This window comes from Clupea harengus, chromosome 6, assembly GCF_900700415.2.
Source record: "Clupea harengus chromosome 6, Ch_v2.0.2, whole genome shotgun sequence".
In the NCBI taxonomy this organism is placed as follows: Eukaryota; Metazoa; Chordata; class Actinopteri; order Clupeiformes; family Clupeidae; genus Clupea; species Clupea harengus.
In genome coordinates, this window is record NC_045157.1 from 30,037,362 (window position 1) to 30,060,946 (window position 23,585).

Here is a 23,585-nt window from a genome sequence, read left to right on the forward strand (position 1 = left end):
CAAAAAGTGATGGAGCAAGGCAGTGGAGATAGAGGAAGTTTGTAAGAGAGATTCTGATATGGAGCCATTGTTATTGCAAAGCTTATCTGAAATCTCATCTCAATTTTATTATTTATTGTACATCACAAAAGTTTGTCTACAATTATATGACAATTATATATAATGCCCCCCCCCCCCCCCCCCCCCCAAGTTTCCCTTATGTGTAATGCCTAAACAGTTCACGCCAGTGTGTGTGACTCCAGTGTGTGTATGTGTTTGACTCCAGCGTGTGTGTGTGTGTGACTCCAGTGTGTGTGTGTGTGTGACTCCAGTGTGTGTATGTGTTTGACTCCAGTGTGTGTATGTGTGTGACTCCAGTGTGTGTGTGTGTTTGACTCCAGTGTGTGTATGTGTTTGACTCCAGTGTGTGTATGTTTGACTCCAGTGTGTGTATGTGTTTGACTCCAGTGAGTGTGTGTGTGTTTGACTCCAGTGTGTGTATGTGTTTGACTCCAGTGTGTGTGTGTGTTTGACTCCAGTGTGTGTGTGTTTGACTCCAGTGTGTGTGTGTGTTTGACTCCAGTGTGTGTGTGTGTGTGTTTGACTCCAGTGTGTGTGTGTTTGACTCCAGTGTGTGTGTGTGTTTGACTCCAGTGTGTGTGTGTGTGTGTTTGACTCCAGTGTGTGTGTGTGTTTGACCCCAGTGTGTGTATGTTTGACTCCAGTGTGTGTGTATGTGTTTGACTCCAGTGTGTGTGTATGTGTTTGACTCCAGTGTGTGTGTGTGTGTGTGTTTGACTCCAGTGTGTGTGTGTGTGTGTGTGTGTTTGACTCCAGGTGATCTCGAGCGACCCGTTCTGGGTGCCCACCACAGAGGAGGAGTACCTGCACTTCGGGGAGAAGGCTGACTCGGCCAACCAGGCGCTGAAGTACATGAACGCCGTGCGCCGGCGCAAGGGCCTCTACGTGGAGGAGAAGACCGTGGAGCACGCCGAGAAGCAGAGGACGCTCGGCAAGAACAAATGAGAAGCACTACTTTCACCGTCACCTCGCATCCCTCTCTCTCTCTCTTGGTCCTTCCCTCCTTTCCTTTCCTTTCCTAACGCCCTACGCAGGCTGCTTTGTCGCCCCCTGCTCATCAGCCTGTAGGCCCCCCCTCTCTGGAGTGGCCCCACACATGTCTACCACTGTAAGGAGAGACTCCTCCAAGATCATCTCCCCCCTAAAGCAGACAGAGGGATTGATTTTACAAGGGGCTTTTTTTTTGTGGTGTTCCTAGCAGGTGAGAGCTAATGGGAAATGTTCCAGTTTCTTCCTCCACAGCATTCAGAGGAAGTGAAGGCAGGGGGTTGGGGGTTGGTTGCCTGAGCCACGTCCCGACATTTGCTTATATTAGAGATTCTCCATGGGCCATGAAAAGGCCAATCTCAGAAACCAACTGGTAATGCCATTCATTTGCGATATTTTTGCTTGAGAGAATCGGTTACAGCCGTGCATAATTTCGAGGGGTGCCGCTCCTCTTAAAGCACACTTTCGATTCGAGTGGAATGGCTTTGAAATGAATTTGCCTGCCTCCCCGTCGAATTTCATTACACGCACCCTAAAGACCAGAATTTAATTTGAAACAACACAAACATGATGAAATGGGGAAATTAGGCCTGTTTTAATAGTTCTGGGGGGACAAAGACCACACAGGCGTTTATCAAGTGTTCCCCACTGTGTAAGTAGGTAACAGGGACGGCCATTTTGTGTTGCAGTAGCTGAAATAAATTCAATTTGCTTTATTTAAAAAAAAAAAATGTCAAACTAATTTCTAATAAATGAATATGATTTAAAGGACATTGACGTTGGTCTGATGCTTCTCATGTTGCCTCTCATTTGATGTCATTCACAAAGCACCTCTCTCAACAACTCCCCCTTTCTTTGTTTCCGGCCAACGACCAGGTTGGCCCCTCGATGAACGCCAGGAGATTTCCTCGCTCAACTAGGCTGAACCCAGGAGTGTTTCGCACAGGCGCTTCCCTCTTTCGGTGTGCTCACGCCGAGGGTCAAAGCCGCTAAGTGCCTGTGGGTAATGACCTCCGCGTTGCATTTAGATAATGGGTTTAATTTTGCGGAACCGATGGGTTTAAATTGCAGAGTAGACAAAGCCCAGAGATAAGGCTGTGCGATGCGGCAGATAACGGCAGAACAGATGTAAACGGGAAGTTCTACTGCGATTAAATGGCGGTTAAATTCGAGCCCTGTCAGCACACTGATTCTCGCCATAGCCTGACACATGACCTGGCTATATGCTGTAACAATAAAGATCCTACTCCCTCCGCCTATAGTACATATAGATTTGGATGCTTGTGTCTAGGAAAGGAAGATGGTTCATTGTTCTATGTGCAATAGCAGGATGGTAAGAATAAAAGGAATATGCTCAAATCCCCCACACCATCAGTGCTTATGAAATAATGGAGAAACTCTGGATATGAAATAATGTAGAAACTCTGTATGTGAAATAATGTAGATCATCTGTATGTGAAATAATGTAGATAATCTGCTACTATTAGTTGAGGTTTAAGACCCAACTGAAGGAGCATGGGAGCTGCCGGTGACAGTAACTGGTGACTGTCTTGGTCACATTTAGAGAGTAACTGGTGACTGTCTTGGTCACATTTAGAGAGTAACTGGTGACTGTCTTGGTCACATTTAGAGAGTAACTGGTGACTGTCTTGGTGACATTTAGAGAGTAACTGGTGACTGTCTTGGTCACATTTAGAGAGTAACTGGTGACTGTCTTGGTCACATCTAGAGAGTAACTGGTGACTGTCTTGGTCACATTTAGAGAGTAACTGGTGACTGTCTTGGTCACATTTAGAGAGTAACTGGTGACATTTAGAGAGTAACTGGTGACTGTCTTGGTCACATCTAGAGAGGCATTTGAAGATTGTTTAGGCTGTCTCCTGGCACTACAAAACAGAAGTCCTTAATCTATACCGAAGAATACAGATTTTTCAAAATGAAGTAGATTTGCACACAGATTAAAGTTTTAGTTTTTGTGTCTCTGCTTTTACTTTTACTGTTACTAGCCTGTAGTGTTTACAGGTACAAAGTGCACAACAGTTCACAGTTCCTGCAAGACACACAGAATATTGATGTTTTTGAAACAGCAGTAAGGAGTTTTGGTCTAAGGCATGTCAAAACCCTCTGCAAATACCACCAACAGCCGAGTTGGCAACTGGTGTCTTTAGGCGATATACAGTAGCTAGCAATGTTTCGAAAGCAAGCGTTTTAAAATACATCAGCTTCCAACTTGCTCTAGTATTCACTCTGATGTTTGTATGTACAAAAAGGGTTCACACTAAGTAGGCTATGCATACACACACAGGAGGGATAGTCAACACAGACCCTTCGAGCACGGTCATGACATGAACCTTGAACTTTACATTTGAGGCAAAATGTCATTGAAGGATAGGGATTGCCTTCAATCTGTAAAAATGAACTGCTTAATAATCCCCTGTATTTCGATTAACTCAGGAAAAGACCTTAATTAGGCCTTTCTTCACATTTGTCAGGACATTGGTTTTAGCTAAGGGCATAGCTAGATTCAAGGTAAAAAAAAATGACATTAAAAACACCTTAAAAATAAATGAAGAATTTTTGCATTGTTTCAGGGGCAAAGCGAGGGGAATGTTTGTGTGTTTGAAATGTTTTCTGTTTTGCAGCCTGTGGCCAGTGATCCTGGGTCAGTATTGATCAGTCCGGCTGAGTCTCGCCTCTTGAGCCCTCAGGGGCCAGAGGAAGGATATTAGGGGCAGAGGAGATGGCTATCTGCTGGAAGAAAACAAATAGGACTGGAGTCAAGGGCCACAAGAGGACCTGAGAAAGAGAGAGAGAAGGGAGAGGAGGGAGGGAGGGAGGGAGAGAGGGGTATTGCCAAACTTGTGTGTAACATGAGCCCAACAGGAAAGAGGTGAAGCAGGCACTTAAGAAGAGAGAGGGAAGGGGTTGTCTGATCACTGGCTAACACACCCATCCGTCAGCAGACCAGGTGCCGGACTGAAAGGGCGGGGATTTAGCTGGCATACACTGGCACTTGGGCGTAGGTGCCCACCTCCCTCCCCCAGACACCTGCGCCAGGCAGGCAGCTATCTGCTCAGGGGAGCCGTGCCAAACGGGAGCAGTGTGGCGCTGGGAGTGGGCCCTCAGGGCTGGCAGTGTGGCGCTGGGTGGTGGCCGTGTTCCCTGCAGGCTCTTTGAGACGGCCTGCTCTCGTGTCCTCTGTCTTCTCGTTCCTCATGGACACACACAAGGGTTCTCCCCCCACTCTGCACACTGCTCCTGCGTTAACATGTAACGTGTTTCATGCAATGAGCTTAGAGGGAAGTGTGTCATAGGTGATCAGGGCCTGGCCTTCTCCCTGCCTGGCAGCTGCAAATAGTAAGTAGGACACCTATGGTGCACACACATGTGCACGAACACACACACACACACACACACACATGTACACGCACACGCACACACACACACTTACACACACATGTACTCGCGCACACACACACACACACACATGTACACACACACACACACTCACACACACATGTACACACACACACACACTCACACACACATGTACACGCACACGCACACTTACACACACACACACACATGTACACACACGCACACACACACACTCACACACACATGTACACGCACACACACACTCACACACACATGTACACGCACACGCACACACACACACACACACACATGTACACACACACACACTCTCACACACACATGTACACGCACACTTACACACACACACACATGTACACACACGCACACACACACACACACACACACATGTACACACACACACACTCTCACACACACATGTACACGCACACGCACACACACACACTTACACACACATGTACACGCACACACACTCACACACACACATGTACACACACACACACACACATGTAAACGCACACGCACACACACACACTTACACACAAACACACACACACACTCACTCACACACACACTCCGACATGCACACTCATAGAATTGTCATCTCGTCTGTTATCAGTTATTTCCCATTGGGCCTGGGATTGAAATACAGCATGGTATGAAGCATTCTTCACGCCTTTCAAGTCCTGGAGGCTTTTGTCATGCAGCCCACAAATAACCCACGCCACCTTAAAGGACTGCAAGCTCTGACATCAAGCAGACGAAACATTAGACTCAGCACAGGGACTTCATCCATACATTATTTATGAATCTGCCAGGCGTTGTCTGGAGCAAAGGCTCACGGGAAATGATTGAATTGCACACCTATTGAAACATGAGTCAGGTGAGGGTTGGTGGGGAGGTGTGGTGTGGTGTGGTGTGCCGAGACAATTTTGGACATAAAAAAAAAAGACGGGAAAAAGCCACTGGAAAAAGAAAACCTAGTCGCTGCTGTTAAACGAATAAAGTTACGTAAAGTTGGACCAGAACTGAAAGCACATTTTATGACGCGGTGGCCAGCAGAGCATATTAATCACAGCGGTGTCTGAGACCTGGACCTGGCCAGCAACGGCCTCCAAAAAGACCTGTCAGCATGTTAGACGTGCAGCGCAGCGCAGTCCCACTGTCCCAGCCTCTTCCCTCCCCCTCCCCCTCCCCTCACCCCCACCCCCACCCTCGCCTCATCTGGAGCGGCTCGTGTGCAGATGGCTCCGCTCAGCGCTCCTGTTAGTCTCCCTCCGTCCGGAACCGACCCAGTTGGCCGGTCCCCCTCCGCTGGAGCTGCCGGTCCAGCATGTGGTATCCCAGCGTCCGGCGGTTGGGAGGGGGGCGGGGGGGGGGGTGTCTTACGGGGGAGGGGAGATCGGAGCTGCTCATCAGTCGCTGACTGCCGGACTGCGGTGAACTCTTGACTGACTGGGCGGAGGGGCCCCACAGAGCATTGTTATAGGGTTAGGGTTAGGGTTAGGGTTATTGTTATAGGCAGGAAACTGTTGGGACTGCTTGACACATTTATTTTTCCCCTCCTCACATCATCTGAACATCCCCCCCCCGCCCCCCCCTTTCTACTCTTCCCTTCCTCCTACCCCCCTCAATGCTTCCACTGTCATCAGTCTTGCTGTGCAGGAAATGGGTCTGTTTGTTGTTTTCCACCAATTGGGTTAAATGACCCTGCCTATGTTTGGTTCGGGCAGTACCGATAGTTTCCTTTTGCGGATTTAATATTGATTTGGGGCGTGCTATGGGAGTTATTGTTGTCATTAGTTCCCTCTCGTTTGTTTTTGTTTACTGAATCGGAGACTGTTCCGCCGCGTGGCGTAGAGCCCCGTGGCTGTTGAAAGAGTTACGTCGGGTCAGCTACTTGAGCGCCAAACTCTGTGTTACCTTATCCACGATTTAAATGTTCAGGAATGCTGAGGAAATCCCTCATGGTTCTTTTTTTCCCACTCTGTCTTCTACAGCCCGTTTTATGCAGAGGATGTGTTTGTCAGTGGAGAGGACTGGAAGAAAGATGTGCTCATAACACCATTTTTTTTTTATCTCTTCCATTTTTGTGGAGGGTCCTTTCTTTTTTCAGCCCCAAACAACGGGCCACTGTGTGACTCACTGCGTCAGCAAACCTGAACACAAACATCCCTCTTTACAGTGAGCAGTTATAGTCCACTTACCTACATACAGAAAATGCAGATACGACCAGCAATAACCTGTGGTCATTACGTAAATACCATGCTTCACGAAAATAACATTGCTGGGTGTCTCTTTGACTTCTCCTATTTCCTTCGAAGACAAAGAGTTGGAAGGAGGAGAGAAAAAAATAATAATTGCCTTTGTTGCCGAGGCTCCTCGGAGCAGAACTACCTCTGGCATTACCTCATCGATCTCTCCTCCTGTTACTAAAATCACAGCCGCCATGATTGGTGTGGGCCGTGGGAGGGGAGGGGGGAGTAGCAGCGAGACGCTGGGGGGGAGGGGGGGGGGGCAGCCCATGAAACGGCCGTGGTCCCACTGGCTTGGCAGGGAGAGATCACGGTTGCAGCAGATGCTGGGGCTTCCCCCCCGCCCCTTTCACCCACCCCCCTCACACACACACACACACACACACACACACACACACCCCACAACCCTATTCCTCCTCCCTTTTCCACTCTCCACAAAAGCTTTTTTGTCTGTTAGGCTTGGACCCTGGGGGAGCCTACCTCTGACCCTCACCTCAACTCAACAGGCTTGTGTTTCCGTTATTTTACATATGGATTATTCTGGAACCTCCCGCCTATCCCCCCCCCCCCCCCTCTCCCTTCAGTGGTTCATTAAAAGTGGCCAGGAGCATGCTGAGACAATTGGCAGCTAATGCGTTTCACAGAGCCCTGCTCTAGAATGCTGCTCTCTCTCTCTCTCTCTCTCTCTCTCTCTCTCCCTCCCTCCCTGCTCTCCACTGCTTGCTCTAAGCACATCTCTGCAGACACTCACTGCTGCTGCCTGATCTGAAGCTATTTCTCAGGCTGCTGGACCCTGGACAGACAAGCTCTTAAGCCAGCGCCTGCAGGCACTCTTACAGAACATAGCATGTACATTGGATTCAGTAGATACATCTGCTGTAGAAAAAAAAATCAAAATAATGTTTTATTTTGTTTTGTTTTGTGTTGGACAGTTTGTCAGGGCCTTTGCATTCACCGTGGCACCTACTTTGTGCCCGGCGGTGTGTGCTGTAGGTGTCTCCCGAGTCAAAGGCTAATTGCCAAATCAGCGTGCCAGCGTGCCCGTCCTCTGCATGAGCAGCCTCAGTAAGGCCCCTCGCTGCTCCAACCTGTCCATTAAAGGAACATTAATGGTGGCAGAACGGGAGGGCAAAAAAAGAAGAAGGGGGGAAAAAAACACCCACATTTTTATCCCTCAGTCTGTGTGAGTGTGAATGTGAATGAAGTGCTATTTAAAGGTGGCATAGCCGTCCAGCAGTCTCTCTCTCTCTCTCTCTCTCCATGCATCGGGGGCTGCTTCCACCCACCATCACCCCCCCACACACACACACACACACTTCACGCTGTGCGCTGAACAAAGCTCTGCCCAGGCTGGAAATCCCCCGACCGCCTGTGGGATCAAGCCCAGCTCCAGCTCCAGCCCCCAGGTACATCTGCTCCTATGAGTCATGCTCCAACCTCGCCAGCGTATAGCATGAAGCTGCCGTGAGTCCTTGGAGTTTTCCGATGCCACTAGTTTCCTGTTTTGGACTCACTTTTTGCTGACTTTTTTTTGCCCCCACTCGCTTCCTCTCTCTCTCTCCCTCTTTCTGTCTCTCTTTCTCTCTCTCTGTCTCTCGTTCTCTCTCTCTCTTTCTCTTTCTCTCTCCCCCCAGGGATCAAATGATACCAGTAACCCTGCTCTCATGGAAGGGCATTCCTATGAAAGCCATGGTTATCAAATGTACTTCCAGCCCAGACTCTTTTTTTTTTCTGTTCTTTGCGTGTACAGTGAGTGAAAGACTGGCAAAACATCTTGGGTTTCCATGGAGTGTTTCTGCTGTTACCCTGTCCGTCCGTGAATACAAAGGAATTAGTGTTTTACCCCCACACTTCATTTCCCCAATGTTCCACCATGTCAAAATACTGTTGAGCACTGTACAAAAGCCTTGAAAATATATAGCATGTCATTCCATACAGTCACCATAGTGTACATTTCAAAAGGCAGATAAATCCACTTTAAGTAAGCCTTAATATAAACCACGACAGAACATTTGGCACAAAAAAAAAAAAGCATGTGTGTGTTTCATGCCATTTGACCAGAGACAGCTCCATTTGCACTTTGCTCTGACATGAGAGCTGCCCTCTCTCGGCTCTGACCGTGTGTGTGTGTGTGTGTGTGTGTGTGTGTGTGTGTGTGTGTGTGTGTGTGTGTGTGTGTGTGTGTGTGTGTGTGTGTGTGTGTGTGTGTGTGTGTGTGTGTGTGTGTGTGTGTGTGTGTGTGTGTGTGTGTGTGTGTGTGTGTGTGTGTGTGTGTGTGTGTGTGTGTGTGCGCGCGCGCGTAGCCTTTGCATGCCATCCACCTCTTTGCTACGGAGATGGCCTGACAGCCTCTGAGGGAGCCGGGGCGTGAGCGGAGACGGCCGGCCCGCTGGTGTGTGAAAGTGTTGGCCGCAGGTCAGGACGGTGTGAGAGTGTGAAGCTGTTAGGATGGCGATGGCGGACGGAGCTGGTGCGCTCCCTGGGTTACCCGGCCGCTTCACCGGCTCCGCTGGCTGCCGCGTGTTCCTCCGCGAGGAGTGGTGCAGCAGGCACCTCGCCCACGCTAAGCCCACCGCCGCCCGCTCCGACGCACACCAGCCCCAACACAAACACGCCTGATAGACACTCCAGCCTCTCGCTCCATTACGCTCTTTCCTCCAGCCACCCACACACATTTGATTTCCCCCGTACGTGTGCATGAAGCACAATGCCGGAGACTTCCATATGATGCAGGGGCTTGGTCCTTTCACATCAAGTCATTTCTCAAGGCTTTGCCTCTCGGAGGCTCATGGCAGCGGAGGCCAGTGTCCTCCATGGCATCGGTGTGGCCAGTGTCCTCCATGGCATCGGTGTGGACAATGCTTAATTAATGCGGTTAATTGACCCCTGACTTACACTGAGATGAACTGTTGTGCTAACTATGTGGTAGAGGGCACAGTATATTCAGTTCGTATGACCAGAACGGATGACCAGAAGCAAACGTCAGGAAAGCCTGTGGACCTCAAAGCCTGTGCTGGAGCTGATCTCAGATCAGTGAGGGATAACTGATGTTAGACGTCTAGCAGGGAAGAAGGAGGTCTGTGGGTTCCAATGATGGCACACTGGCATAACTGCACAGACTACACAGCAATATTAAAGTGTGATGTTGAATTAGAAGATCAAGGACCCCGATTTCATTGACGCTCAACTGGCAATAAGCAAAATCTGCTGCGCATGAACTAAAGCTAATTTAATTTGAAATCTTTTTCTAATTTAATGCCATGAGCAAGATCCTAAGTGCAAACATGGGTGGGTCCAATGCTATGCTCCCACACGCCACGCGACAGCGTAGTTCATGCACTACGGACTTTGCTCATTGCTTGTGGCTTTGCTCGTTGCCCGTCAATGAAATATGGGCCTGAAGTGTGTGTGTGTGTGTGTGTGTGTGTGTGTGTGTGTGTGTGTGTGTGTGTGTGTGTGTGTGTGTGTGTGTGTGTGTGTGTGTGTGTGTGTGTGTGTGTGTGTGTGTGCTCGTGTGTGTGTGTGTGTGTGTGTGTGTGCTGTGCTCACCTTCCATTTCAATACTAGATGCTGATCTGTATTGTGGGTCATAGAGTGTATGGTGGTGGTAAGCGATACTGTGCACATGATAATGTGGGCTGGGGGGGGGAGGAGGACAGTGCCCGTAACTGCAGTGTTGTGATGCTGCTGGGGGGGGGGTGGGGGTGGGGGGGGGGGTGGGTGCAGGTGTCGACTGCTGTGCTTCTAGGCCTGATAAGGCGAGGTGGAGCTGTCAGGTGAAGGGGTAGTTGCCTGACAGGCCCGGCCGACTAGTCTAATCAAGCTGGGCCTGTCACCGCCAACACACACACACACACACACACACACACACACACACACACACACACACACACACACACACACACATAAATCTATGCACACTCTCTCTCTCTCTGACAAACTCACACACACACACACACACACTGGGAGCTGGGAGAGAGAGGGAGGCACCCAGGTGCAACTTAAGTCTCAGGGGAGTTGTTCCTCTCTCTCTCTCTCTTTCTCCCTCCCTGCTGTCTGGCTGGACCGCAGCACTCACTCCCTCACTCCCCGGCTGGAGTGCTCTAGCGTCGGACTAATTGAATAAACGGGACACGACCCCTGCGTTTGATGTGAGTGGAATTCACAGGGCATTCGTCCGAGATGGCGACCAGTGGGGCTCTGGCACTGACGGAGTGCTGATCTGATAGCATCTGGGAGTCAGAATAACAAGCCACAGGCACACACACACACACACACACACACACACACAGGAATGCCCTGAACCCAGGTCAAAGTACACAAAGCTACAGACATTTATAGCCACTGTTTATTTTAGCCTTATTCTATATAAAACTACCATTTTGGAAAAATAAGCAAAACAAAAAGACAGCATTGGCTGGATGGCTTTGGTCGCAGCTGTACATTGAGTGAGGAATTTTAAAGACAGGATGACATCATGGCTGTCCTTCATGCTCTCTAAATGCATCAAGCTGTGCGACATTCATGAGATCACTGAACCCAAGCTCACTCGAAGCTGTGAATTGAAATTACCGCCAGACATGATTTGTCATAAAAATGAGCTGTTTCCTCTTCGATGCAGTGTATTTTCTCTGGCAATACCATTATTCCTTTGGCCGGCAGCCCAGACTCATTTAAAGTTGGTTGTTGTGGACCAGGCCCCCTGGGCGTTTATATAGGGGGACGGCGCGATGATGCACAGGGCAGGGAGTGAGTCAGGATGGTGGCTGGACTTCCTGCCTCTTTGTGTACGACTGGTGCCAGGGAGGGAGTCGGTTAATTGACCCCAGGACATTAGATAGATTGGGCGACTGTGCGGTTTGTCTTCGGAGAAGGGAAAAAGCCCATTGTCCATTAAGGAACCACGGAGGTTTATAAGACTTGTGCCAGTGAGTTGCAAAAAACAACAAGCGCTGGGCTGTGTGTGAACAGCATGAGCAACAAAAAGCAAACAGATTTGCTTTGTTGAAATAAATAAATAAATAAATAAATAAACATAACAAATAAAAAGTAATAGCGCAGTTTCTTTCATTCATCATCAGGGATACGTCTGGTCTTTTGGTTTTAGAGGCTCACATTGTGCTGGCTAGTGATCATTGGGAAGTAGTTTCATGGGAACATCCTCAAATCTGTCCGTACTCGGCGCCTTTGTGTGTGCCAGGCAGTGCGGTTTGTCTGGGTGACATTGACTGTTTATGGCACAACCTTTGTGGCTGAATACATTTTCAAAACCAGCCTGATAGGATGACAAGTCCTTTCATCAGAGAAGGAAATGGTGTCCTGTCATCCTGGAAACATAAAATATCCTGCTGTCACTTCCCATCATGCCGTCTGCTGGCGCCACTGAAAGGAAGGCACCCTTAAATTCACTCTAGTACACTAAATTCACTCCAGTACACTAAATTCACTCCAGTACACTAAATTCACTCCAGTACACTAAATTCACTCTAGTACGCTAAATTCACTCCAGTACACTAAATTCACTCCAGTCCACTAAATTCACTCCAGTACACTAAATTCACTCCAGTACGCTAAATTCACTCTAGTACGCTAAATTCACTCCAGTACACTAAATTCACTCCAGTACGCTAAATTCACTCCAGTACGCTAAATTCACTCTAGTACACTAAATTCACTCCAGTACACTAAATTCACTCCAGTCCAGACAGACAGGGACTCTACTGCTAGAATAAGACATGCAATGTTCGTGTTTGCAAATCACTGCAGTCAATCAGGGATTTCTTACGGGTCTGTCCAGGTGTGTGCAGGAAGCTTTGAAGGTAAATATCCCCTGCTTTATGTTCATATGTCATGTGTTCATGTTTATGTTAATGCTATTCATATTTAAAGGGAAGGGTTTCCCGCACGTTTGTTTACCTAGAGGTGTACTTGCGTGGAATGGTCCCATTTATGTGTTAATCTGTTTTTCTCCCAATCACACGGAGCATATTACTGTATGTCTGTGGCACGTTCCATGACCCATGCATACAGTCAATACATTTTCCTCATACATTGTATCACCTGCTCAGCTTTTCCCCCCGACACACACACACACACACACACACACACACACACACACACACATTGAGTGACATCATCATCCTTGCTTGCTTGGCAGACCCTAGCAGCTTAAGCAGCCCTGAAGTCTTCCTGGTTTCTGTGGCATCACTCTCTGCACATCATCAATCAACATCACCTGGGTGTCATCAACGCAGACGCCGTGGAGATACGACGACCCCAGGCCAAGGGATCACACGTGCACCCAAACCCCCCCCCCATCCAAACCCTTCAGCTCACCTCACTGATACCCTGCCTCAGGGTCATGTGGCTTCTTCTAAAGCCCCCCCCCCCCCCCCCGTTCATTGATTGTACTTGTCAAGGAGTAAATGGCTTGGAAATGGATGCAGATTTGTCCGAGACGGTAAAAAAACACCAATAGGGCCTGCTGGATAAAGACTGCTTTGATCCCACTCCAAGCAAAGCCCGTCTGCACAGTTTAATGGGGTTCTGCGTTGCTCAGGCCGGATGTGTGTTATTTTCTAGCGGAAATCATAGTGGTGGAAGTCGCCTTATGAGAACAGTGGTCTTGCATTGATCTATATCGAGGGTAAATGCCTCAATTTGCTGCCTTGTTCTCTTCCTTCCAGCTGGGCGGTTTCTTCTTTTCTTCCACAAATTAGATTTTAAACCCATCAGTTAGATTTGATTTAGAATGTAAAGACCTACGGGCGCTTATTTTCCTTTGCTCTTATTTTGAGCACCTTCTCGTTTCCCCCTAATCTGTAATCAATTTGTTTGCATTGTGCAACTTGGAGAAGTAATTGTGCAACTGAGATTGCCAGAGCCAAGATGAATGCCGGCTAGAGTTAAATAAATGAGTCCTCCTGACCAGGCAAATTACGTGGTCCGAAACAGGGAAATATTTTCCATGTTAGTCACCCTCCTCTCTGTCTCTCACCTCCCCAGTCCCTTTTAGTCCTTCCTCTCTGAGCCACATTTCTCTCTCTCTCTCTCCTTCTCTCTCTCTCTCTCTCCTTCTCTCTCTTTCTCTCTCTTTCTCTCTCTCTCTTTCTCTCTCTCTTTCTCTCTCTTTCTCTCTCCCTCTCTCTCTTTCTCTCTCTCTTTCTCTCTCTTTCTCTCTCTCTTTCTCTCTCCCTCTCTCTCTTTCTCTTTCTCTCTCTCTTTCTCTCTCTCTCTCCTCTCTCTTTCTCTCTCTCTTTCTCTCTCTTTTCATGGCGGTGGCTTCATGCCTGCCCTATCTGTCTGTCCACCCACACAATCACATCTCCATGGTTCTGCCCTTCTTTGTTAAGTGCAATGAATATGTTATCCAAACAGCCACTGCACTGCATAAGTCATATTTTTCCACACAGCGGCGAAGCAGCCTGTGCATTTCAAAGAGTGGCTGATACTCTGAGTGCCATGGAGCACATCTAGTCATTTGTTTGGAAAGCGGGGCTTCGTTCATTCATTATCTCTCCAGTCGGGAATCATTTGAGTAGAAGCGCGGCGTGGTGTGTTTGCACGTGCTTCTCTGTTGAACAGACTCCCTGCATGGCAATGCCGGCTTGCTCTCCTTGCTTGTGTGCAGTAATTGTTCTACAAATGGGTAGTTTGCCAAAACAAATAGAGAGAGAGAGGGAGTGGGAGCCGCGGTGGAGCACATGTGCAGACGGTATGCCCCTGCACACAGTGACAGCTCTGGCTAACGCGCACACACCATGAGAAACTTCTGCCTTTGGACAGAGAATGAACTCTTTTTCTTTTCTTTTTGTTCCACCCGTGGCCATTTTCTGTCTGCACGCTTGTCTGTCCAATCTGGTGTGAATTGGTGGTGGTGGTGGTGGTGGGGGCTGAGAGAGAACAGCAGCAGCAGCAGCAGCAGCGGCGTTTTACTGGAAGGGGAGTAGTCCTCTGATTCCAGAAAGGGTAGTTTCATGTTTTTCGATTCCTGTCATCTGTAATTGCAACTGCTAGTTTCAGAGCTGCTCTTGCGTGCCGGTAGCTGGTTCTGGCGCTTCCCCCCTCCGCGCCTGATAAAAGCCCCTGGCGTCCAGTTGCCCAGTGTCCAAACCATTAACTAGCACCACGCCATTTGTGGCCGCCCGCCGAGATGTTGGAGATGAGATGACGTGCAGAACGTGCCCCACCCCCCCCCCCCCCCGACTCTGGTCCCCCCCCCCACTTGTGAGACCATGTTAGGGTGCGCTCAGGGCTCTTCTGTGTGTGTGTGTGTGTGTGTGTGTGTGTGTGAGAGAGAGAGAGAGAGAGAGAGAGAGAGAGAGAGAGAGAGAGAGAGAGAGAGAGAGAGAGAGAGAGAGAGAGAGGAGAGAGAGAGAGAGAGAGAGAGAGAGAGAGAGAGAAGAGAGAGAGAGAGAGAGAGAGAGAGAGAGAGAGAGCTCCACTGGCCGCGGCCCTCTGGTCACCCCCCCCCCCATCAGGGACTCCTATCCATCACACTCCTCCACCTTCTCCCCCTCCCGGAGTCTGCGCTCTCATGTGCCCCGTGTCAATGGACGCTCCCTCATGGGCCCCCCGACCTCTGCTCATCCCCCATGTATTACCACCAGACGGGAGATAGTGCTTTGATGAAGTCAAAGAGATGGGCTGAGCCCTATAGTGGTATAGTTAGGAGAAAAAGAACTCCGCTCAGATGGATGCAGACTGTTTGACCAAGGAAGTGTTTGTGTTGAATGGCTCCGAGAGAGAGAGAGAGAGAGAGAGAGAGAGAGAGAGAGAGAGAGAGAGAGGAGAGGAGAGGAGAGGAGAGGAGAGGAGAGGAGAGAGAGAGAGAGAGAGAGAGAGAGAGAGAGAGAGAGAGAGAGAGAGAGAGAGAGAGAGAGAGAGAGAGAGAGAGAGAGAGAGAGAGAGAGAGAGAGAGAGAGAGAGAGAGAGAGAGAGAGAGAGAGGAGGAGCCAGAGCTGTGGACGGAGCTGGTCTTGGACGTGTCCCTGCCCCCCCTCATCGTTGCCAGAGGGATTAGCATCCGGGCCGAGGCTAGGCTAGGCGGCTCCTCCACTGTATCCGTGAGTGTCAGCAGCGAACACATCTTTCTCCCGGTACTCGAAAAACCACAAACACACCTGCACACAGAGGCTCATCCTGTCTCCTTCTCCCTGATGGACCCAGCCTATCCACCCACACACACACACACACACACACACACACACACACACACACACACACACATTCCCATGGTGCACTGCCAAACAGACAAATGCTGGGACTGAGGAAGACCTGAGAAAAGAGAGAGAGAGAAAGCAAGGGAGACAAAAGGCAGGTTCTTGTATTTTCTACCCACATACACCCTTCTACCCAGCATCCATTTAAAAACAAACAAAGCAAATAATCTTGTTTTTCCATCCCTGTGTGTGCTTTGCCCATCTCTATATGCCGCCTGTATTGTATTTATAAGCTGTGGGCTCTTGTCAACTAATGTCATAATCCATTTCATAAGCAACCAGTCACAAAGCGGAGCAGAAGCGGCTCCAATCAGTCAGTGGGAGTAGGGTGCAGCGAGCTGCAACAAAAGGCTATGTGTGATTTCCCCCAATTCGCCGCCAGCCAAACTAAATGCGGCCTATGTTCTTCATCCTATTTACTCGCAGGGCCTTTAAAGAAAACAACTCATCTGAGCCGGTTGGCCACTCAGAGTCTGTGTGCAGGACCATGTGTGGGGCCAGGGTGCAGCACACCGCTGAGAGAGGGAAGAAAGAGAGAGGGAAGAGAGAGAGAGAGAGAGAAAGGGCTTGAAGATTAAGACTGGTTCCCTGGTTCCTCATAGCTGCTCCCCCCCCTCTTAGAGAAGCGTAGACAGTGCCAGGGTGAGGAGCCGCCGGAGGCACACAGAGGGATGGTACAGAGTTAAACAACCTCAGAGGAGGAGGAGGAGGAGGGGGTGAGTCGTGTAAACAACCCTGAGAGACAGGTTTAAGGACACCGAGAGATTGGGCACATCCTGTTATCACTTCTGCTGTACACCACTCTGTACACCACATCTGGCCAAAAGGATGTCTGCCATGAGCGCTGATGGACTGCAGACCCGACCCGACCCGACCACCCGCGTCGCCCAGCCAAAGGCTCTCACACCCAGAACACATATCGGTGCCTGCCTTGACGCGGTCTGCCTCCAAACACACCGCATTATAGTGTCTCCGGTGATTTCTGCTGATATTGATCCAGCCATGACAGGTGTACCTTCTGAGTGCATCGGGAGTGGCAGACTCTATTGCTATTGTGCTTGTTGCCAACAGGCTGGCTGAAATGGTTCTTCTTCTACCACAGCCATCAGTTCCCCTGCCTCCCTATCCCCCTGCCTCAAACGGCCTCCATGAATCCTGCTGCTCAATTCTACTGCTAATGGACGCCACTGTCATAACTACAGCCGCGGCCACCTCTTTATTAGACGTGATAATCGTGACAGAGGACACATGATGATTACGCATAAAATGATATAATGTACAGGATGCTTTTTCACACAGACACAGTCTTCCGCTGAAGGGGGAGAGGCGTGTGTGTGGGTTGTTACTCAATCCTAATGAACGTGTGAGTGAGCCTGTGTATGTGTGTGTGTGTGTGTGTGTGTGTGTGTGTGTGTGTGTGTGTTTTGTGTGTGTGTGTGTGTGTGTGTGTGTGTGTGTGTGAGTGAGCCTGTGTGTGTGTGTGTGTGTGTGTGAGTGAGCCTGTGTGTGTTTGTGTGTGTGTGTGTGTGTGTGTGTGTGTGTGTGTGTGTGTGTGTGTGTGTGTGTCGATGAGAGCGCGCATGTTCCTCATCATGTAACAACAGGACTCCTCTGTGTGATCGGCACTGACCCCGCAGCAGTCACAGGTTAGCCATTAAAGGAGAAATAAAGAGCGCCATTCATCTGAGCGGACCTCCTCACTCCTCACTCAGCCAAACGCTGTAAATGGGGCAGAGAAAGCGCTAATAACCCTCTGACCCCACATTTTTATTTCACACCGCCATTCTTTATGCACGGGGACACCAGCTTGAGGGAGAGGAGAGAAAGAGGCAACCTTTCCGAGCTGTTAAATTCCTGAGTAATTTATAGCTGGGTCTAATAGGGCTGGTCTGGAGAGCTGCCTGAGTCTGAGTCTGAGTCTGAGGCGAGGCGAGGCGAGGCCGGGACAAGGGGAGGCATACAGGGACACAGAGGCACTGCTGACATATTTTACGCCGTGTAGATATTACAACTCTGCTCCATTTGGCACAGCGTCCGGCAGAAGAAGGGGGAGCAGGACTCAAGCAGCCCTACAGCACACGGACTTACCTGAGTGGCATTATTCATCAGGTGCCTGGGATGATGAATCTTCAGTCTCCAGGCACCAACCCCTTTCACCTTGCTCTCTCTCCCTCTCCTTTTTTCCCCCCTCCATTCACTTGAAACCGTGAATGATCTAGATAATGACCTTGATGGGTTACTCATCCTGGAGAAGGATGCCCAGCCTGCATTTGGTGCAGCAATTTGATTTGAGTGTGGAGATTCTGGCAACGCTCCCCCTGCTGGACAACATCAGAACTGACAGCACCCCACCCAGACCAGCCAATTCACTGTTTATGCAACAGCAGGACACTCCGTTAATCCGGCATAAATACCTGATGCAAACAGCATCTTATCAGACATTGTGCTCCCCCATCACCGTTAGACGTGTGCTTGCCCCACAATGACAGAGAATCGGAAACTTTCTAGAACAATTGAAAATGTAGATCAAGTGTATGCGTCTCATTCGTAGCACCCCAGATCAAGGCCTCGTCTAATACGTGCTGCAGACCAGCGCTGGGTTGGAGTGTGAATGCAGATCGTCTGATCCCCATATTATGAGTCCAAGAGCAGCATTAAGGGGCATTATCCATGCTATGCATGCAGCAAGGATTAACAATCATTTTGCTGTCAGTGGTATGGGGGGCACAGGCCGAACGGGAGCAGCTCTCTGATGAGGTCGGCCAGTGCTGTTATCAGATGTAAAGTGCACTGGGGGAGTGACCCACATGTGGAGAACAGGGCCGCCATTCAGAGCCAGGCTGCCCTGCTGCTGCAGCTCTCCTCGCCTGGGAGAGGTGGGGAGTCGGGCCTTGCCTCCCCCCTGGCCGCCTTCCAAGCAGCCAATCAATGTAGCCCGGAGTCAATGGAACTTCAAATCTGATCCCCATCAGGCCGCACTGCTGCAGAGTGGGAAGGGGGGGTGAGGGGGGGGGAGGGTGTCGGTGAAGGGGGGGCTGTGAGGGAGGAGGGTGGCGGTGAGGTGAGGGAGGGGGGGGGGGCGGGATGAGAGACACTCCTTTGAAATTATACAACCTTTACTGCTCTGTCTCCCCTTCACTCGTTCTCTTTCTCTCTCTCCCTTCCTCCCTCCCTCCCTCCCTCCCTCCCTCTCTCTCTCTCTCCCTCTCACGCTGCAGCACAGAGCTAGCTGAGTTCTGCCTCCCATTTTTCCACTGAGGAAAGCCAGCAGCCAGCAGCCACTGAATTGCAGCACATCTGAGCAGGGCGAGAGAGAGGCGGCTGGTTAATTTTAGTGGCTGACCCAATTCCACGCTGAATGAAATAAAAACATATACAGCATGGTATTTATTTATACATTCCCTGCCAAAAAAATTGCCTGAGGTCCAATCACTTAAAAAAGAGAAGCTAAATGTGTGAGCAGCTTCATTACCCTGTTGTGATTAAAAACTGGGAAGCCCATCTTGAAAATAAAAATGATATATATATGTGTGTGTGTGTGTGTGTGTGTGTGTGTGTGTGTGTGTGTGTGTGTGTGTGTGTGTGTGTGTGTGTGTGTGTGTGTGTGTGTGTGTGTGTGTGTGTGTGTGTGTGTGTGTGTGTGTGGAGACAGGAAAAGTTGCTGTGTATAGTTACTTTAGTTAGTGCTGCCAAATTCCCCTAAGTGTTCCATGGTTTGTTTATTGTACTTTAAGCCGGGGTCTGACACTGGAAATGCCTCGTCTCCTGCATGAAGAATGGACCTCGCTCTGCTGCCTCTCATTAATGTTCCTGAGAAAAAAGATGTGTGTACAGTTTGGTGATTGCTGAGAGGTTTGGTGATTGTTTTTGAAATGTGAATAATTCATAGCCTACTTACAGTTAAAAGGGCCTTAAAAGATGCTTGGTTTTTGCTTTGGCTTGAGGTCTGTGAAAGGTAACCTTTGTTGGCTTACAGGAAGAGTAGCTCACTTATATAATCTCCTGCAATAATTTACTGGATGTTTGTGGTATTTGGTTATTTACTGTTATAAATACAGTTGATTCAATATGTCACCTTCGAGTCAATATTGTTTTTCCAGTTGGCAGGTTTTTTTTTCAGTTGATAATTACCCACCACTCGTTCAAATCTCATAGTCATTTTTGCCCCTACTCACAAAGATTCAAATTACACTAAGGTTATTACTTTGATTCTCCATCGAAACGCCTCTAATTCTAAACCTGTTTACATGTCACATATAGCCAGCAGGGGATTGTACTGCAAAACATAACAAATCAAAATATCTGCCTCTGATAATAGGTAACAGCATTAGCATGACAGCAGTGTTACTTCTAAGGCCTCTGTCAATTGCTACCAGGGAGACAGCCCGGACTCTCATCTGCTCCACAAAGGGCAGTGGCGTAGGTGATGTGTGAGGGACTAATGTGTGAACGCTCCTGCAGCCATTTGTCCGCGCAGACTCGGAGCCGCAGACAAGGGTTATATCACTTCCTTCTTCCTGCTGCATGCGTAGTGCTAACTGGGTTCAAAGCAGTCAGATGTGGGGGCTTGTTTCGCATCCAGGAGGACAAAGGCCGGATTCATACCTCCAAACGTGGCCCAAAGTCTCTGACTCAGCTTGCACCCCACACACACACACACACACAACACACACACACACACACACACACCACCACCACCACCCTCCACCCCCTTCCCTTTGAGAGCGGTGCAGTAAATTAGGAGCTTGTTTTAATACAGGCCTGGCTGCTGGGATTAAGGCTAAACCTCTCTGTTGTCAGTTAATAGGAAGGTACAGCACAGTTGGTGGGGTTGGTGTCTTGTAATCCTCCCCCTAAACACACGTGCACACACATACACACACATACAGACACACACACACACACACACACACAGCTCACCTCACCTCTCAGCAACACTCAGCTCATTAGGGCAGAGTGACAGAGCCAGCTAGTCAGGGGCCAGTAGAGCAGCGGAAAGGTGAGAGTGGCCCTCTGCATTGTCCATTCACTGGTGCCAGTCCCTCGCCCACGGCCCACGCTTGAAGTCGGGGATGATGACTTAATGTTTATGTAAAGTGCCGTTAGCTGAAAGCCAGCCAGGAGCTGAGTGTGGTGTGAGTGCTCTCAAAAGCGACACTGATAAATGCTGCTGAGGTAGGCTTTCTACCTCCCACCCCACCCCACCCCACCCAGAATCCCCATCTCCTTAAATCATCCCTGGTGTTTATTCTCAGCTCGTGTTTATTCGTTTTAGCCACGAGGCCGGGTTTCCCTCCTGGCTGCCTCGGGAGCAGAGCAGAGCGGAGCCTCAGTCGGGGAAGGTCACTTTAAGGAGGGGGAAGATCTGCAGCGCGACTCGCCTTGAATGAGCCGCACGCTCCAAGAGGCACTGAATTAGGAGCGCCAGGCAGGCAGGGGTGGCGCGGGGTGGGGGAGAGAGAGAGAGCAGTGCATTGTGGGGCGACTGCTCCAGCTGTCCTGCCGCTGTGCTGCATGGTTTCTTCAGGCGCCTGGCAGGCAGCCAATCAGGGGCGACGGAATCAGTGCCATTTCAGTTCAGTGTGTCAGTGCGGGCGGTGGGGGCCATGGCGGGAGGATGAGGATGAGGAGGAGGAGGAGGGGGGTGGGGAGGGTTTGTAGGCGGCTCCGCTCTCCGCACCCCACCTGCAGACACGGCCTGCGTCACTGCTGCTGCTGCTGCTGCTGTTGCTGCTGCAGTGGCAACAGAGATGGCCTCATTCACCCCACCCTCCTCCTCTGCCCCCCCCTCCACATACTCTCATCACACACAGAACCACAATCAATTCACCAGCCAGGGAGCATGGGCTCGTCTATCAGGCTGTGTTACCCAAACAGGCAGCAGGGCTTCAGCATGCACCAAACATGCCATCAAGCTCACAGCCACTAGCCTATTACTGTATAATCTGAGATATCCCCCAGCAGTCAAACAAGATGTTTTGTTTTTGTGCCTTTTTATTGGCCCAATAAGTGGCAGTGATAAAGTCTGGTCAAAAAAGCATATTCAATTACAGTGCTCCTCAGCACTGTCTTTGTTCCCTGCCTCCCTGTGCAGACAAAGAGCTAGAACCAGATTGGTTCTCCCTCTCCCTCTCCCTCTCCCTCTCCCTCTCACTCCCTCCCTCCCTCCCTCGCTTACTTCTCTCCTGCTCCACTCTGGGTTAGCGTAAGGAGGGATGAGGTCAGACTATCCAAACAGGGCTGCTTTGGTGGCTCTCCTCTCTGCGTTCCCGACTGCTCCGTTTCCTGTGACCTAGGGGCCGGCGTGTCAGTAGGCAGCTCAGGTCGCGCTTAAGCCTCTCATGCACCCAGTTCCTCAACAGACAGCCCAGGCCGGCCCCTGCCCCTGCCCCTGCCACAGCTCACAGACAGGTCTGGGTCACGCTACGCTAAGCTCTTCGTCTTCTCATTAACGGGCAGGCGGGTAATCACGTCTAAGCAGCTGGTTAACTTCTAATGCCAAACAGCAAATATCAGTTACAATGCATCGGCCGCTGCTGCCAGAGGTAGACTTTGTATTAAAAAAATGAGCAGTGAGGGCTTACAACAGACGAAGCACGCCCCTGTGTATTTTCCATAGAGCAGAGGCTTAGCTTAGGCTGGCTAATTGGAGGATACTATCAGACAGATTTCCTGTGCTGAATGAGAAACAATTCTACTGCAGTGATTTTTTAATGTGGAACTAAAGAAAACATGCTTGTAAGCCCTTTGCATTACAGAAAACCAGACACCATTGGTATTTATGTGCTTCATTGTGTATTTTATACACCCTTCTATAATATATATTATTTATCACACACACACAAGTTTTACATCACCCAGATAAATCGCCTACTAATTAATCCTTATTTCAACCTGCCCTCAAAAAGCCAAATGGAACATCAGTGTGCCACAACTATGGAGAACTCTAGAACATTCCGCTATTTACTGTCACTCTTATGATTGTTCTCTCTCTCCCTTTATTTTACATCACTGGATGCAATAAAACGTTTCAGCTGCGCGGCGAGCATTTTAACGAGAAAAACGTGCTCATAAAAGTCATGTAATTAAGATGACCACTGCTATTCCATATGGGCAGCAGAAAACACACCAGGCCTGCGCTGAGAGTCTGAGAGGCTGACAGTGACTGACGACGCTCAACCGCTTGTTTCCAGTCTGCAAAAAAGACAGCTTTTTAGTGAGACCAATGCACTGTTTGCTCCAGAGGGACAAAATATCCTGGGGATTAGCACTCACTCAAATAGTCCCAAAACACTGGAACAGTCAACATCATGTTGCACATGAAGCACACAGGCTCACACATGACAGGCAAATTACTAACATGTATTTGGAACAAAGAGCTTTTTCTCTGTTATATGCACCATATGTACAAATGGGTGCTTATAGGCAAATTGGTGATGACATTTCTATTGTGTGCATAAGCATGCATGGTACTTGGGCATTTGGTGAAATTACAACCAACGATGTTGTTGTTTAGTATATTGTATGACTACAACATAAGACCTGCCCTGTTGTAATCAGGCTAACTTAGGGAGGAAGTGAATGCGTTCAAGTGCTTGGCTTGAAATAAATGTTTCCGTTTTAAACATTGCACAAAGGATATTCTTCAATCAACAGTAGCATATTC

At 49.3% G+C, this 23,585-nt stretch overlaps 1 protein-coding gene across 3 annotated transcripts in view; it reads left to right on the plus strand.

The window, feature by feature from the left end:
• The window catches only part of efl1 (elongation factor like GTPase 1), a 69,051-nt gene extending 67,236 nt beyond the window's left edge, over nucleotides 1–1,815 (plus strand). For all 3 annotated transcript variants that reach the window (XM_031569714.2, XM_031569716.2, XM_031569715.2), the window contains exon 20: nucleotides 817–1,815. In XM_031569714.2, coding sequence (XP_031425574.1) covers nucleotides 817–1,005 — 189 coding nt within the window. In that variant the 3' untranslated portion in view covers nucleotides 1,006–1,815. The remainder of the gene's footprint in view (nucleotides 1–816) is intronic.
• Nucleotides 1,816–23,585: the final 21,770 nt, after the last annotated feature.